A 17,486-nucleotide genomic window follows, 5' to 3' on the forward strand; every position below is an offset into this window, starting at 1 on the left:
TCTCACTCTCTGCTATCCACTGTGCAAGCACCCTGGGGCTCAGATCTCAGTCAAGGGCTCCAGGGGTAATAAGAATTAGTAGTAAACTCAGATCTGTCTGATTGTTGACCCAGGCTCCACAAAGTGGTTGAAGAGTCACCAAACCCTTGAGTTCCACGGAGTTCAGCAAACCCGGATTAAGATGCCCTGCTACTTGTTTTACACGGGGGCTCCTTTTCTACTGTGCTAAAGCAATGTTCATGTCATTGACATGCCCCCTCCCTTCCTCTGGGCCTGGCCACTGCCGTGAAATATTTTCTGCCCATTTTTTTCAATGCACCCTTCACCTCTTTATTCCTGAAACTATAAATAACTGGGTTTAACGTGGGGGTTACAATGCAATATAATGATGAAACCAAGATGTCTATGTCCAGAGAGTAGCCTGAGCTGGGCCGATTATAATTGAAGTTGGAGGTGCCGTAGAAGAGGACGACCACAATCAGATGGGAGGTGCAGGTGGAGAAAGCTTTGAATCGGCCCTGGGCCGAACGGATCTTCAGGATGGTGCTGATGATGTGGCCATAGGAGAGTACGGTGAACAGACAAGGACTCAGTCCAATCAAGGCACTAGCCAAATGAAGCACAGCTTCATTGACAGAGGTCTCTGAGCAAGAGAGCTTCAGCAGCAACGGGACATCACAAAAGAAGTGGCTGAGTTGATCGGACTTGCATATGACTACGGCTGATGTGAGGAGAGTGTGCACTAGGGAATTCACCAAGCCACACAGCCATGAAAACCCCACCAGCTGCACACAAAGCCTCTTGCTCATAATGCCTGGGTATCTCAAGGGCTTGCAGATAGCCACATATCGGTCATAAGCCATGACGGCCAACAGGACACACTCAGTGCCAGCGCAGGTAATGAGGAAGAACAGTTGGGCCACGCACCCGGCATATGAAATGGTTTTCCTGCACCGGAAGAAGTTGATCAGCATGACTGGCACCGTGGCAGACGTGTAGCAGATATCTAAGAAGGACAGATTACTAAGAAAAAAATACATGGGTGTGTGAAGGGTTGGATCAGCCCTGGTCAGGGTTAAAATCAGCGTGTTCCCCAGGAGGGTTACAGTGTAGATGACTAAGAACACCAGGAAGAATAAAATCTGAAGGTTGGGGTGGTTTGAAAAGCCCAAGAAAATGAATTCCATTATGTGTGTTTGATTTCCCATTTACACAGTAGCTTTTTAAAAAATCTGTCAAGGAAAAGGATGTGGGAAAATAGTCAGTGTGCAAACAATGAGAATAGTCAATGAATACCACTTTGCCTTTCTAAAGAACCTTCTAGGTAGGGGGCCAGAGCACCTGCTGGTGCAAACTAGCATTTGTTCTGTTAAAAACAATGAAGCTACATAAATTTACATCAGCTGAGGATCTGGCCCCATTGAGCTATTGTTATTTTATTAATACATTAAGTAGAGTGTATAGAATGTATAAGAGACACGATCCCAGTACCCTAGAGCTTACAGTCTAAGCATGGGCAAAATATAACAAATTAAGACAGACAATGGGAGAGCGAGGGGAAGAGAAGTGTGGTTGCCATGGTTAGTAATACATGCTTCTTATTTCCCAGACAAAAGAGAAAACTACAAGAAGGAGTTATAGTTGACAGCCCATATCAGTAAATTTAGGGTAAGGTATATTAGAGAGATGTGAACTTATCCCAAAAGCAGCCATTATAAACCCACAAAATTCAGAATTAAGATTAAACTTAAATCCAAACATGCAAAGGTCTAGAGATGCAGTTAGGGCACCCAAACTACTTTAACTCTGCCCTGTAATGACATCATGCAATAACCATGTGATCAATGTCTTTTAGTGTTTGAAGTCCAATGCTAAATGAACAGTTTTAAAAAGATACATCTAGGTTTTATCCTCCCCTGCCATGGTGACCCTACAGGGGAGAGTTAAGGGTGTTAAGGTGCCCTAACTGTGTTTCCAGACTTGTACATGGTTGGGTTTCTTTAAGTTAAACCTTAACTCAAATTTTTTTAAATTTCCTTTTTTACTCTATAAATAGGCTACTTCCATCCACCACAATGTGTTCCCACTGTTTGTTATTGTTTCAGTCTTCACTTATATAGTTAAGAAATTATACCTTTATTTCATTTTTGTGTGTATGTCCTTTAAGGGGTATTTTTCATATAATGTGACTTCTGCTAAGTCATATCTACATTTTATTGGTCCCAACCTGTCCTAATAAGATCCATTTGGACATTTCCATGAGAGAGAATTTCAGTTAAAGTTAAACCATGCAAATTATCTCTATTCTGTAGGATATCCCTACCTACCTTTCTTTCTTCCTTCCTTTTCTGAGAGTTTGTATACACATAAACAACATTCAGGATCTGACATTTCAGTTTGATTCCAAAGTTACTGTAAATAAGAACTGAAGCCTTGTGAGTTTTAGTCAGCAGTAAGTGATACATTATCCAATTCACAACAAAAGCAATCAAGTGGGTAAGATATTTTTAGAGGAATTACTATGGAAATATTACATTAGGCAGCAGTTAGTGTACTATTTTCACCCTCCAATGCTTTCACATAGCCTGACTATAGAAAAAAAGTGGTTCTCAAGTACAGTGAGAAGGGCAATTAAAATAGCTAGCAGAGATTTACACTTCCACAAAGGGAGAATCATCTAATCAGAGGCGGAGTTGGGGATACTTTAGCATTATGGGCCTAATTCTACTTCCATTTAAGTCAATGGCAAAAAAACCCTGCATTGGCTTGAACAGGTGCAGGATGAGTAAGGGAAGGATAGTTTCTCTTATGAGGAAGAGAATGAGAGGTGGAGGATAGGGGGAAGCAGGCAATAGAAGTACAAGAAATCTGAATCTTGCACAAGCCTACTGCTTCAACATTGCAATCCTGCTGCACTTTACAGTTTTAAAGTGGGAGAGCAGGGAATAAATGGCAAATACCTGCTCCTTCGGCTTATAAAAGGAGATTTGGTATGTTTTGTTCTGTGTTATATTACAATACCTGGAAGCAAAAATAGGCCAGGTCTACACTATAAACTTACATGAAAAATCCCCACCCCTGAATGACACAGTTATACCAACCTAACCTAGCTATAGACAGCGCTACATTAACGGCAGGGCTTCTTCTATTGACATAGCTACTGCTTTTCGGGGAGGTGGATTAACTCCGCTGTCCTGTCGGTGCAGTAGCGTTTTCACTGAAGCACCACAGCTGAAGTGTTTTAAGTGTCGACCTGCCCTAGGTTAACCTGTAGCTATAGATGTCTCTTCTGTCAGTGCATGAAGGCCTAACATACATAACTGTCCTCTGAAAGAAGGGTACATTCCAAGGTACTCTTGTTAGGTTAAAGAAACTTGAGAAAAATTTGCTTGCAATTAGGGCTGGTGCAAAGAGCCAGACTGACATCCTTGGAAACAGAACTCCTCAATTCAGTCTCTGATCTGGTATAACAGGAGTCACATTAGCATCCCATTAGCCGTGTGCCTGACCACAGACCTGAAAAGACTTTGTTTTAACTGTTTTGTGTGGGTTTTGCCAGATCTAGGGTTGAGAGATCAGGAAACATTGCAAGCCTGGACTATTTGTCAAGTGCATAACCCATGCTGGGTGCCACCAGGAGTCAACTACCACGCTATCTTGGTGCTTGAAGTGCCAGGGAACGGCCGGTTAGTACCAAGTGTGATGGCATTTGTGCTGTGGACACTTCTCCACACAGAACTAGTCTGAAACTAGGGATTCTTTTTGCACAGGAATGAGATGGGAGTAGCCGACGGTCAGGATTAGTATTCTCTTATTATCCAGGTCAGCATTTGACATCAATTCAGTTTAAACTGGCTTCACATTTACTGACAGAATGTCAGATTCTGCTACCCTTATTCACATGGAGTGACAATTTGCTCCTTGTGTGGTCACACTGATTTCCAATCAGGCTAGTCAAGGATTCTGTTACTAGATATGAGTAAGGGTGGCAGAGCCCAGCTTGTACATTGTTTTGTATAGAGAGACACTAGAAAGAAAAGTAGCATGGAAATACTTACCAGGCTTCACTTACAGATCAAACCACCATTTCTGATGTTTGCCTTGCATTGCCGTTTTCCTGTCCCCCAGATAAGATGTATTCTATGGTAATATAAGCAGCTCTGGCAAAGAACAAGTCCAGGACCAAACAAGAGCACAACCCAAAATACTATCATTTGTACACCATACAGTAAATGAGAGAAATTCTAGCTTTTACCAACATCTAACGCTGCATGACTTACCAGTGAACAAAAGAATCCTTTCTTCTTGAACTCCTATGGTTTCCCTCCGAAAGCAGTATTTAAGCATGTGTCCGGGACCTCTGGGACATATTCTGTTCACAGAAATATCTCAGGGATGTATGCAATGGCTAGACAATTACTAATATTATTTTTCATATTGTGATAAACAGTAAGGAATATATAAAATGAAAAGTTCTGTTCATTTAGAGAAAAAGTACCTACCAGGAAACTTATGGCATGCACAGATTCGCTAAAAGAGAAGCAAAGTATATGATGGCTTATGTCCCTGGATCTATGTCTGAAGAATTGTCTTTGGGCGGAGGTCCATAACTATTCTTCCAGCACACCTGGGTCAGATCTGTGCCCATATACGGGACTCTCCTTAAAGTATTTGGGGCCAGCTTCACAACTTGCGTTTTTGTGTAGTCATCTCCACAAAGGGTGAAGTGGGTGTAAAATACTATTACCCTGGGTTGGTACCATTTTACTCAGGTATAACTGACTCTACAAAGTGCAAGAAAGCTGTGAAGTCAGTCCCCTGCTTTCAGTTTCTCAAGCCATGACAGAAATTTCCCTTTTGGACTGCCACAGGAATTGTCACTCTGGATCAGGCTAGTGGTTCTTCTAGTCCAGTATCCTGGCTCTGACACTGGCCAGCACCAGATGCTTCAGAGGAAGGTGCAAGAAGAAACTCCACAGTGGGAAGAGTTGGGATAAGCTGCCCACCCTCGAATGGAGATATTATTCTAATCCCTCCTAACTGGGAGACCTGAAGCATGAGACTTTGTACAGATTCCAAAACTTTTATCATTGCCTATTGCTCTAGATATTCTTGTTATCCATATACAGATCCAATCCCTCTTTGAACCTGTGGCTGTGAGTTCTGCAATCTAATGACACAGTGAGTGGGGGAAGAAACATCCTTTTGTCAGTTTTGAACTTGCCACCTTTCAGCATCACTGAATTTTCTGTTGTTCCTGGGTTACAGGAGAAAGAGAACAGACCTTCCTGATCTATACTCTCTAGACCATTCATTTTTAATATACTTTTATCAGCATGTCCCCTATGTGGGTCTCCTTTTCAAGATAAACAATCCCAGTCATTTCAGTATCTCCATAGGAATTTTTCAGTGCCCCTAATCATTCTCAACTTCTCCGACCCCCACAAATTCTGCACACTGGTGAAAATTTGAACAAGATCCCATTACTAATATTTAAGCTACAGTGAGGGTAAAGAAAAGACATACTGAATTAAAAAAAATAGTTAAAATGCGTTGTTATTCAAAGCTCAAAAAGCTGAAATTTCAGGTTGGACATATTCAGCATGTTCATCACTAAGGATTAAAGCCCTTTACCCACAAGAGTTATCCACAGATATTCATTTTCAAATTAGTTTCATCCACATCTTAAATCCAGCTTGTCGTATGTTTCTGCAAATTATCACATCCATGGATGTGAAGTGGGGCAGGTGGATTAGTGGGCAGGTGATGCAGTGAAAGGTACATGACAAATAAGTATCATGCAACTACGAAACTGACATCTCCATGTATGTGATGTAGACAGTGGATGAGTCCCTATCAGCATCCCAATGCAAGAGGCTCACTGGTATCTGGTAGTGAGTTTCAGCTGGCCTGACCAGTTCAGTGAAGCCCAGTTCATTAATGTCATATGTGATATGTGTCATGTAAGGTATCACTGGAAAACTAAAAACACACTGATCATTAATATTCCTGTGTGGGATGTGTATGCTAAACACCCAAGGGACCATACAAATGTGAACAAAATGTGGAACTAAAATGTGTTTATTAGACAAGTCTGGATAGGGGGTAAACAGGTTTCTCCCAGACAAAGGACAAGCCAATGCCTCCAGCCAGGTATCATCAGAGTCAATTGGCAATCATATGCCAAGTGGCCATTCATTTGCATTGGAGAGGATAGGAACAGACCAATTTGCATTACAACAAACACAAGCAGGGAAAGAAACCAGTTTGGAGCTTCCTTCACCACCAGATTCAATGTCTCTTTCCTCACAGCTTGAGTGAACTTTATTTTGGAGGGGGAGCCTTCAGAAGAATCCATTTCAAAGGTTCACTGAACTATAAGAAGGAGGAGCAAAGAACCCCAAGTTATCTTTCACCCAGGAAGATGAGGAGAACCAGCACCCTGTACTTCTGTGGGAGACAGTCAGAGACAGTCAGCTGGACAAAGATTGATTGGTGAGAGAAGCCATCTTACACAAAGACTGTGTCTTGCTAGATTAAGTTTTAGACTTTTAGATGCATGCTTTTCACTTATGTTTGTTATAACCATCTCTACTTTTATTTCTTTTACTTGGCATCACTTAACCTATGCCCTTTTGTTAATAATCTTGTTTTATTTTAATCTAAACCAGTCCAGTGCTGTATTTGAATGGAAGTGATTGTTAAGTCCAGTTAAAGTGGCAAGCTGCTGGGTATCCTCTCTTTAGAGGAGCAAAAGAACTTCATTTTTGCTCTGAGTGATCCAGAAGAGGGCTGGACATTTCAGGGCAGATAGTTTTGGGGAAATTTGGGAGTAGGCATGCATTGGGGTCACTTGGCTAGTAGTAACCAAGGTTGGTGGAGACCAGAGTGTGGCTGTGGTGTAACAAGCAGGCTGCTGGAGTCAGAGTTGCTGATCCAGGCTGTTTATCACACAGATACTCAGTGCATGCTTATCTGCTGGCTGGGAGCATCCAGGCCAGGGAGCTACAGCAGCAGCAGCACATTTTAAGGCACATAGGGTTACAGGCATAGGTGCCAACTCTGTGGGTGCTCCGGGGCTGGAGCACCCACAGGGAAAAATGGGCGGGTGCCCTGCATCCACTGACAGCTCCCTGCCCCGCCCCACCACCCCAGTTCACCTCTGCCTCCACCTCCTCTTCTGAGCACGCCCTCCCTGCTTCTCCCCCTAGCTCCCAGCGCTTGCCACCGCAAAACAGCAGTTTCGCGGTGTAACAAGCTGTGGGAGGGAGTGGGGAGGAGCGGGAATGCAGCACACTCAGGGGAGGAAGTGGGGAAGAGGTGGGGCTGGGGCAGGGATTTGGGGAAGGGGTCCAATAGGGACATGGAGGGGGCAGAGTTGGGGCAGGGACTTTGGGGAAGGGGTTTGGATGGGGGTGGGGCAGGGGTGGAGTTGGGGAGGGGCGGGGCACGAGTACCCACCGGCACCATGAGAAGTTGGCCCCTCTGGTTACAGGGCAGACAGTGACATGACCTCTCACTGGTCTGGATTGCAGTCCAAAACCTGACAGTGGAACAATATGAGCAATCGCATTTATCATGCACCTCATCTGCATTCTGCCTACCGAGCTATCTCCATCCTCTCAAGGACCTTCAAACTTTCTGGAACCCAGAGCAGTTTCAAAATTGACAAAGTCAAACCAACAGTATGCCTGAGGAATGTTTTCCACACTCTCCTCAGGGGCAAATTTCCCCTCAAAATTACCCTGGCCTGAGACCCAGGACAGGTACTATTAGTATTGAACCCAGGACAAATTGAAGGTCAGGTATCTGTGACCCATCATGTCTAAAACTGGGAGATTTCTCAGTGGGAAAATCCCAGTACCACTGGGGTCCAAGACTTGCTTCCAGCCCCGGAAGGTCCCAATGTCACAGCTTGATGCTGCGAGTTTTTTTATGTCTAAAAGAAAGACTTTAGATCATTTGAGTTTTTTCTAAATTTTCCTCTCCGTGCTTTGTACAGCTGGACTCCTTGGAACTAAGGCAGCTGGTTTCACAGCCAGAGGATAATAGTCCCAGTGAAGTATTAAAATCTTGAGCATTTAAGAGTTTTTGATCACACTGTACATTAAGGATATATTTCTGAAGCATTAATAAGTGCTTAATAGGTGTTATGATCATGTTACATGGATCATGGTAACTGTTATAGATGGTTATAAGCAGCCAGGTGGACTCTAGACAGGTTGATTATCAAACACTTTTTATGGATGTGTTAATAATAATCTCTAACTCCTACTCCTCATATCATTTATTAACATTTCTATCATGTATAACCCCTTTATAAACTATAGGAGTACCTGTGTCAGTTTTGTATGGCATGTGGGGGTGCAGTAGACGTTTTATCAGCATGCGTACATTATGCTGCCAGCTAAGGGCCTGATACACTGTTCATTAAAGTCAATGGAAACACCCCCATTTGCTTCAAAGAGTTTTGGATTAGGCCCCAAAGGAGCAATAGGTTGCCTCCAATATTCTAGCTCTACTCCCCATCCTGACATTTATGAGTTAGGATGAAGGCTCTGGATATGTGGCTTTTGATATCCACAGGGAATGCACACCTGTGATAAACTATTGTGCAAAACTTTACCAATAAAAAACAATAAGGGTATATTGTCTTCAATACAGATGAGTGATGCTGAGCTTCCCGCCTTAGGTTTGAACAAACACCAACTTTTTTGTGTCTTCACACAACACAGTCAACTTGTGGAACTCTTTGCCAGAGGATGTTGTGAAGGCCAAGACTACAACAGGATCCAAAAAAGAACGAGTTAAATGTATGGAGGATATGTCCATCAATGGCTATTAGCCAGGATGGGCAGGGATGGTGTCCCTAGCCTCTGTTTGTCAAAAGCTGGGAATGGGCAACAGGGCATCGATGGATCACTTGATCTTCACCTGTTCTGTTCATTCCCTCTGGGGCAACTGGCATTGGCCACTGTCGGAAGACAGGATACTGAGCTAGAGGGACCTTTGGTCTGACCCAGTATGGCCATTCTTATGCTCTCCCTTTTTCACTTCACGTTATTCACCTTGCCCTTCTCTTTCCCAGTCCTTCCCTTTCCTGGTTACCTCACTGCTTACTCTTCCAAATATCAAAACACTTCCGTGACACCCCCCACCACTCACCTGCACATACTTTCTCCCTTTCAGTATTTCATTGAGGACCACCACCCTTTCCCACATGTTCTGCTCTCTGCTGTGATCTGATCAGGTCCTTGGTATATGAGAGTCCTTGTAGTAGTGTGACCGGGGTCCCAGGGAGCCACACTGTAGTTACTCAGTTAGGGTGAATTGCAAAGAATGGGGCAGACAATCCCCAAAGCTGGTGGATATTCCAATAATACTTTACTGGTTACCCAGAAGAAAACAACACAGTTCCCTTAAAGCAACACAGCCTTAGGTCTCCAGCCAGACACCCGAGTCAAATATGATGAGGAATTACGGAAAATCATATTCATGATACAAGAAATTTCTACCAATCCCAGACACATTGCCTCCCAGGTTAATGACTGTTTCAGATCTTATTCAAATACATGCTTACAGCCAATTCTTATTAACCAAATTAAAATATATTTAAAAGGAAAAGAGAGAGAGAGCATTGGTTAGTCCATAGGTTATAGTCCAATGTCGATATTCAGGGTGATCCAGATAGGACTGGAGAGCTCAGTCTTACAGCCTAAGCTTCCTCTGCATGAAGCATCAAGCAGATCTGAGATAAAAAGGGATCAGGACCTGAGGGTTTTTATACAGTTCCAGGCCTTCTCTTGACAGCTCAGTGTCCATAGGCAAACAATAGGCAATCATAGAGACTTTGAAGTAGACCTATTTCCTAAACATCAACTAGTTATTAGCTACAGGAATTAACATAAGGCAATTGCCTGTTTTCCACCATCCGCGGGTGATTTGCTATACATTTCAAAGAGGGACAAATACAGTGATATCACTATTTTACAAAAAGAAAAGGAGTACTTGTGGCACCCTAGAGACTAACAAATTTATTTGAGCATAAGCTTTCATGAGCTACAGCTCACTTCATCGGATGAATGCATCCGATAAAGTGAGCTGTAGCTCAAGAAAGCTTATGCTCAAATAAATTTGTTAGTCTCTAGGGTGCCACAAGTACTCCTTTTCTTTTTGCGAATACAGACTAACACGGCTGCTACTCTGAAACCTGTCACTATTTTACAGTTCATTTAAATGTTAAGATATCCTTTTGATCTCTGAATTAACAGAGTACAGCATAGACATTACATTAACCTCTAACAAACACACAAAAACACAAATATTATCTACCAATATATCCCTAAAGGTTGAATCTGGGGCAATTAACCTACAAGCTGCTTAACCCTTTCTAGCCATGTGTCACAAGTAGTCATTTACATCTGTGCAAAGTGGGTGTAAATATTTAGAGGAGAATCTAGCTCTACCAAATTCATCCTTGTTGTGACCCCATTGAAGTCAATGGAGTTGTGATAGGGATTTATTGAGCTCAAGTACTTTCATTTGGGCCAGGGTAAATTAGTCTCAGAATCCAGGTTGCATTACCCTCAAACCACATGGAAATCTTGGGACTCAAGAACCTGAGGACACCGGCTAGCTCAAAGATCAGAAGACTTGCTAAGCCACCAGATGGATTTCAGTGAAAGTGAGCGATCCACTGGAGAGAAGGAGTGTGGGAACTTTTTCAAACTCTGAAGAAGTTCTGATCCAGTTCAGGGTTTCTGAGATGGTTCATCCATTACTAAGGTAAACTTGAAGTTTAAGTTTGAACTGAACTAGAGAGAACATTCTAGAAGACGTTTAATAAGAGATGTTTTAATGGAAAGGAAAGGAGGGATGAGCTACATGACCCATGGGAGTCCCTTTCATTCTACTTTGAAATAAGAAATTGTCCATCTTGTTGCCACCAGAGACCTTGCTCTTGCAAAGTTTAATTTCCTCAGATTAATCACCTTTAGAAAACAAGTGCCAATAATGGATAATTAAGTTGCATGGGGCTCTATTAAAAAACTTTAGAAGTCAATGTTTACACTTTGTAGTTGCAAATTAGTTGCGATGGGCATTGTTAAGGAACCAGTGTGTTCCTAAGACAAACAGTAGGTGTGAGTACACATTAGAAGAGCTCTCCAGTGACTGAAAGTCACAGCATAACTCATTGTATTCCATCCCTAAATTAGAAATTAGGAGTCCTGAGGCTTCATTAAAAAAGGAAATTGTACCACATACAAGCTAGTTAAAAACAGGAAAGCTGACCAGCTTTTCAACTCTGACATACAAGAAAAAGTTGGAACATAATACTGTTGTAACTTCTGATTGGATAAATCTAATGGGAAGTGCCATGAAGTCACAAACATCTTGTTTGTCATCTCCGTAATAAGAACCTTTTGGTGAGATAGTGTATCTCTTGCAGTTTTAAATAACAAATCTTTTTATTTTTTGCACTTTCAATATAACAGAATCTTGTGACTCTATATATACAGTAGTTTTCCCAGATAGCCATGGGTTAGGTGGTACTTGCTATCATTAAGGTTGTAAAACAGCTTCTATTATATCCCCCTGTTTTTATAACTTTCTGTAACATTCATCCTTGTGGCTGAAATTTTACCTGGTTGAAGGTGCAACTTGTTTTTATGTTTGATTTGAGCAGAATCTTTTTCAGGCACTTCAGAGCTATGGAAGAATAAAAGACAGACACTTTCTATGGTAAAAAGTTTACCCCCATTTTTTGAACAGTGCTTCAGTGAAGGTGACTGATGTTTGAAACTTGTAATACAGCTTGGACAGTCTTTGAGGTGTAATTAACCATTAGTTTGAGGAAAGGAGAAATCAAAAGTACAGCAATTGAAAAGTCCATCAAGCATGCTCAGAAACTAAGAATTTTTTAGCAGAGCTAAATGGAGCCCCAACCCTTTTGTGGCATTTCAGCCTAACAATCAGAGTTGTGACGAGTTTTTCAAATAGGATGCTTCCGGAAAAGCAGTTTATTTGGTAGGACTTAGGGAAAGTAAGTGCTGCTTTGAAGTTTTTGAAAAATAAGAAGGATGACATTTTAACGTTGGTAAACCTGCTTAGTTACTTGAAGATGGTCAGGAGAAAATCTGGGACAATGAGATCTGCACAAAACAGGATGGCTTCCCCACCCTCAGCTCTAACACAAGGCTATCTATCCGTGGTACTCACAGGGTTTCCATTTCCATAGTACCTGAGCATCTCACAATTTTTACAACACCCCTGTGAGGTAAGGCAGTGCTATTATCCTCATTTCTCAGATGGAGAAACAATACACAAAGGCTAAGGGGTCTTGCCCAAGGTCATACAGGGAGTCTATGGCAGAGAAAAGAATTAAACCCAGCTCCCTGTTAGCCAAGGCTAGTGCCCTAGAGCACTGAACCATTCTTCCTCTTTAGGTGAGCACATATCAGTTGAAGACTGGTTGAGTGGAGTTGTGCTCTGCCCCAAACCCAGTGCTGAGATGGCTGTGGTAGGAGCAGGCTCCAGCAGAGAATTCCTCATTCCAACAGAGAGGAATTGTGCTGGGGCATCTGCCCCACACTGCCCAGACCCTTTGTATCATATCAAAGTAGCTGGAGCTGGCACCACATTGGCACTGGTGCTGTGAAAGTGGGAAATGAAGCCACAGGGTAAGCAAAGCCACGTGTTGAGTATTTCCTGTTGATGAGGCAATCAATCTATTCTTCATCGTCAACGTACTAACAGTCCTTTTGGGGACTAAAGTGTTTTATTAAACGAAGCAGATGAAAGACAGTCCCGTGAATCTGTGGGCAAAATAAAATTGGTGGACTAAATAGTTTCCCTGTCATTTTTCTTTTGACAGGAAGCCTGTTTAAAATCTCTCAACTGGAGTAAGGAAGCTCGAGAATTCAGAGGAGAGCAGCTTTCAGAGACATTTGTTAGTCTATGGGATAGTGAACTAAGGAGCTGAGGTAATTATTTACGTACAGGATCCAGCAGCAGACGCTTTGGGCAAAATTGTTGCTGGAGGTGATAGAAGTCAACCTGCTAGTATTAATGGAGCTCTAAAAAGTCATTTGTATTACAGTACCACATAGAGGGCCCAACTGAGATTGGGCCCCATTCTGCACACAGAAACAGGCCCTGCCCTGATGAGTTTCATTCTGAATAGATAAGACTAAGGGTAGAAGTTAACAGAGGTGAAGCAACTCTCCCAAGATCACACAACAGGCTAGTGAGAGGGCTGGAAATAGAACACATATCTCCAGGAGTGCAGTGCAGTGTACTATTCACTGAGCTATGCTGCTTCCATGTCATGCATATGCAGACTCTGTGCTCCCACCTAGTGCTCCCACCTAGGTCAGGAGTGTATGCCAAGTAAAATAGCTAAGTCTTGAGATTTACTCAAGTGAGATAACAAATACGTCTCAGGAATCAATACAGTGACTCCTGGAGGAGTGTGTTCTCTGGATTCTGTTTCCATGTTGACACTTTCACCATGGATTCCACACAGTATTAGAATGCCTTATTTGTGACTAAAATTCAGCACTTAGTCCAAATTTAAAGCTTCCTACCTGGCTATCAATGTCCAGGCATTCCCCACATTTTAGCTGTTTCTCTTGGTTTAAAGGGTTCCATGACTTGAGAAAGTAAGGAGAGTTCTAGTACTGAACAACTAAATGATAATGGTTTCAGAGTGGTAGCCATGTTAGTCTGGATCAGCAAAAACAACGAGGAGTCCTTGTGGCACTTTAGAAACTAATAAATTATTTGGGCATAAACTTTCGGCGGCTAGAACCCACTTCATTAGATGCATGGAGTGGAATATACAGTAGCAGGTATACATACACAGCACATGAAAAGATGGAAGTTGTCTTACCAAGTGGGAGGTCAGTGCTAACGAGACAATTCAATTAACAATAGGATACCCAGGGAGAAAAAAAAATCACTTTTGTAGTGGTAATGAGAGTGGCCCGTTTCAAACAGTTGACAAGAAGGTGTGAGTAACAGTAGGGGGGAAATTAGTACGGGGGAAATTAGGTTTTGTAATGATCCAACTCTCCCAGCCTTTATTCAGGCCTAATTTGACGGTGTCTAGTTTGCAAATTAATTCCAGTTCTGCAGTTTCACATTGGAGTCAGTTTTTGAAGATTTTTTGTTGAAGAATTACGACTTTTAGGTCTGTTATTGAGTCACCAGGGAGACTGAAGTGTTCTCCTACTGGTTATTGAATGTTATAATTCCTGATGTCAGATTTGTGTCCATTTATTCTTTTGTGTAGAGACTGTCCAGTTTGGCTAATGTACATGTTCACCTGCATATCTACCGATGTGATACATGCCATGTATATGGCTGTGACAAGTTTCAATTGGTCCACTGAGCCCCTAGGGGGCACTGGAGAGCTACCGTCCCACTGGCAGGCCTTAGTCACACCTTTCGGGCGCTGGGGAATTAGCGGAGAAGGTGTGCCGGCCCGAGTCTGCGGCGCGCCCCTCAGGCCAGGGAGCGCCGGCCAGAGTCTGCGGCGTTCGGGATTCTGCTACCCAAGGCAGGTTGGCCGGGGTAGGGGAACGCAGCCCCACCCACCTCCACTGCGTTCCAGCCCAGGGCCCTGACAGTGGCGGGAGGAGAGGGTCCTGCTGCTGGGTCAGCAGGGAACCATCCACGCCCCGCTGACCAAACACACCCACCCCACGGTGCAGTTCTGCCCCTGGGCTACTTCCTACCCGGTCTCTCAAGCAGGTCTCTCCGGTCCCTCCAGCTCGTCCGGGTTTTCCGCTGCTGGCAGCTCCAGCTCCCCCTCTGTGCCGGGCTCACGCTGGCCCTGGTTACAGCCGGGCCCCTCCAGGTCCTCCGGGTACTCGGCGGCTGGCAGTCCTGGTCGCCACAGGCCTTCCTCCCGGTCAGGTTCCTCCTGGCCCAGGGCCTGCCCTGGGTCGGCAGCAGGATCGCGAGGGAACAGCCTGTGTCTGTCTCCCTCCCTGGTACTCTCTTCACTGGACAAAGGGCCCCGCCCTTTGTACTTCCTGTCCCACCCCTCCCCTTCCGGGGATTGGCGGAAGCTTGGTCTGGCCCCGCCCACTCAGGCTGAGAGGGTGGCTCTTTACCCTCTGGTTCGGAGGGAAGCCATCCTGGCTCCCTACAATGGCATATATCACATTGGTAGATGTGCAGGTGAATGAGCCCCTGATGGGGTGGCTGATGTGGTTAGGTCCTATGATGGTGTCCCTTGAATAGATATGTGGACAGAGTTGACACCGTTGTTTGTTGCAGGGTTTGGTTCCAGGGTTGGTGTTTTGTTGTGTCGTGTGCAGTTGCTGGTGAGTATTTGCTTCAGGTTGGGGGGCTGTCTGTAAGCGAGGACTAGCCTGTCTCCCAAGGTCTGTGAGAGTGAGGGATCATCCTTCAGGATAGGTTGTAGATCCTTTATGATGTGCTGGAGAGGTTTTAGTTGGGGGCTGTAGGGTAATGGCGTTCTGTTACTTTCTTTGTTGGGCCTGTCTTGTAGTAGGTGACTTCTGGGTACCCTTCTGCCTCTGTCAATCTGTTTCTTCACTTCACCAGGTGGGTATTGTAGTTTTAAGTTTTAAATGATAATGGTTTCATCCTGAAAAATTGGAAAATGCAACACTGAACTGGCATGTTTATTTCAGAGACTGATACTGTAAGCTGGCTGGAAAATTGTACTATGTGTCTGTGTATGTTGTCAGCTTGGTCATAAGGAAAGTGAGCACTTCAAATAAAGTAAATTATGTGTTTCTGTAACTTGACATCTCAGATTAGTCTCTGAATGAAGTCAGCGCTCTGCCACATAAAGAATGATTTATATTAAGGATTATAGTGCTTCCATTTTACTGGCAGAGTTGGCTAATAGAGATGTTTAGGTTATAACAAACAGCCCATTTAGTTGTGTTACTTCCTACTTCCATAAGCATGCTAAGTGTGCTATGCAAGATGACATTTCTTCAGACTGAAGCCTAGCACTGGAGCATCGCAACTGACATGCAGTGGGAGAGAGTCGAGTCCGAGAATATGTACACAGATTTCAGGAACAAGTCTGAAACTTTTCTTTGTACAGTAAAAGCTTTGGTATCTGGCATGTTGTGGGAATGGGAGGTGCCGATAAGTAAAAAATTCCAGTTAACTAAGAGGGAGGGAGTTTGGGTGTGAGATGGGACTCACGCTGGGCGCATGAGGAGGTGCAGGGCGCAGGCTCGGGGAGGGAGTTTGGGTGCAGGACGGAGCTCGGGACAGGGGGTTGGGTTGAGGGGGAGGTGCAGGGTGCTGGATCTGGCTGGTACTCACCTCAGGCAGCTCCCCACGAGCGGCGACATGTCCCTGCTACTCCTAGGCAGAGGCGTGTCTAGGCAGCTCTGTGTGCTGCCCCGCCCCATATGCTGGCTCTGCAGCTCCCATTGGCTGGTTCCTGGCCAATGGGAGCTGCGGGGGCAGCGCCTGTGGGTGGAGATGCCTGCCATGCCTCTGCTTAGGAACAGGTCGTACTCCGAACCCCTCATGGCTGTTCCTCCGCCTAGGAGCAGCAGGGACATGTTACCACTTCCAGAGAGCCACACAGAGCCAGGTAGGGAGCCTGCCGGCCCCGCACCAACCGGACAATAAACCAGACTTTCAATGAAGATCAGAAATGCCAGTCTATAGAACTTTCTGGGTGGTAAAGTGCCAGATAACACAACTTTTGTTGTACTATCTTCTGTGTCTCAAACTTCAGAACAGATTTCTGCTAATGAGAAAGTATGTACAGTTTTTAAGAAACTGATAATTTTATTAGCACACATGCTACACAGCAAAAGCAGCACTTCCCATAGTAGAAGTCTGACTGAACAGTTGGAGTTGCCCCTTGTTCTGAATAGAGGCTATATACACACAGGGCATGGCCCAAACTTAACTTAAAAACCCCCCATAAATGTTGTGTTGAGCTTTTGCCCCACATTCAGATGTTCCCATAGTTTCCCTGAGGGACCTCAGTCTCAAGTTCTCTCTGCTTAGAGTGAAACCTCAACCCCTCTTACATGTCTAGAATGGAGCTAGATGGATACACCTGCTTGGAACTCCAGACTGACTCAACAAAAAAATACCTCTGCACCTCTATGCAGGGTTTAATCCCCAGGTATCAGGAAGTCTCAGCAGAAGAGGCCTGCATGTCTGAGCAGAGGCCAAGAGTCTGCCATCCTATCAGAGATATTAGGGCACCTCCCTTGAAGAGGACTGAATCGAGGCAGGTGTTTCAACATAAACAATTAATACCATGTACAAAATGTCCCACTGATACATTGTGGTCTTACATCTGAAAGAGTGAAAGAAAACCAAATAAATGCAGATGGCACATAGGGAAAGAGATATTGGCTGTGCAGTTGTTCATACCAATATGAGGCCATAATTAGGATCATCATCTCCATAACAGAAAGTGAACAAGTTCACACTTCACTTGTACCAGTTAGAATTGTGCTGCAGGG

At 44.0% G+C, this 17,486-nt stretch overlaps 1 protein-coding gene across 1 annotated transcript; it reads right to left on the reverse strand.

The window, feature by feature from the left end:
* Positions 1-242: 242 nt before the first annotated feature.
* Positions 243-1,208, reverse strand: LOC140906092 (olfactory receptor 2G3-like). The gene has a single exon (XM_073329630.1). It carries the CDS (start codon positions 1,206-1,208, stop codon positions 243-245), a length of 966 nt encoding a protein of 321 aa, XP_073185731.1.
* Between the last annotated feature and the right edge of the window lie 16,278 nt (positions 1,209-17,486).

The sequence above is a fragment of the Lepidochelys kempii genome, chromosome 1 (assembly GCF_965140285.1).
Source record: "Lepidochelys kempii isolate rLepKem1 chromosome 1, rLepKem1.hap1, whole genome shotgun sequence".
In the NCBI taxonomy this organism is placed as follows: Eukaryota; Metazoa; Chordata; order Testudines; family Cheloniidae; genus Lepidochelys; species Lepidochelys kempii.

What these genes read in the sequence shown, in the direction of transcription:
- LOC140906092 (XM_073329630.1), bottom strand. Translation starts at nt 1,208, where the DNA reads ATGGGAAATCAAACACACATAATGGAATTCATTTTCTTGGGCTTTTCA.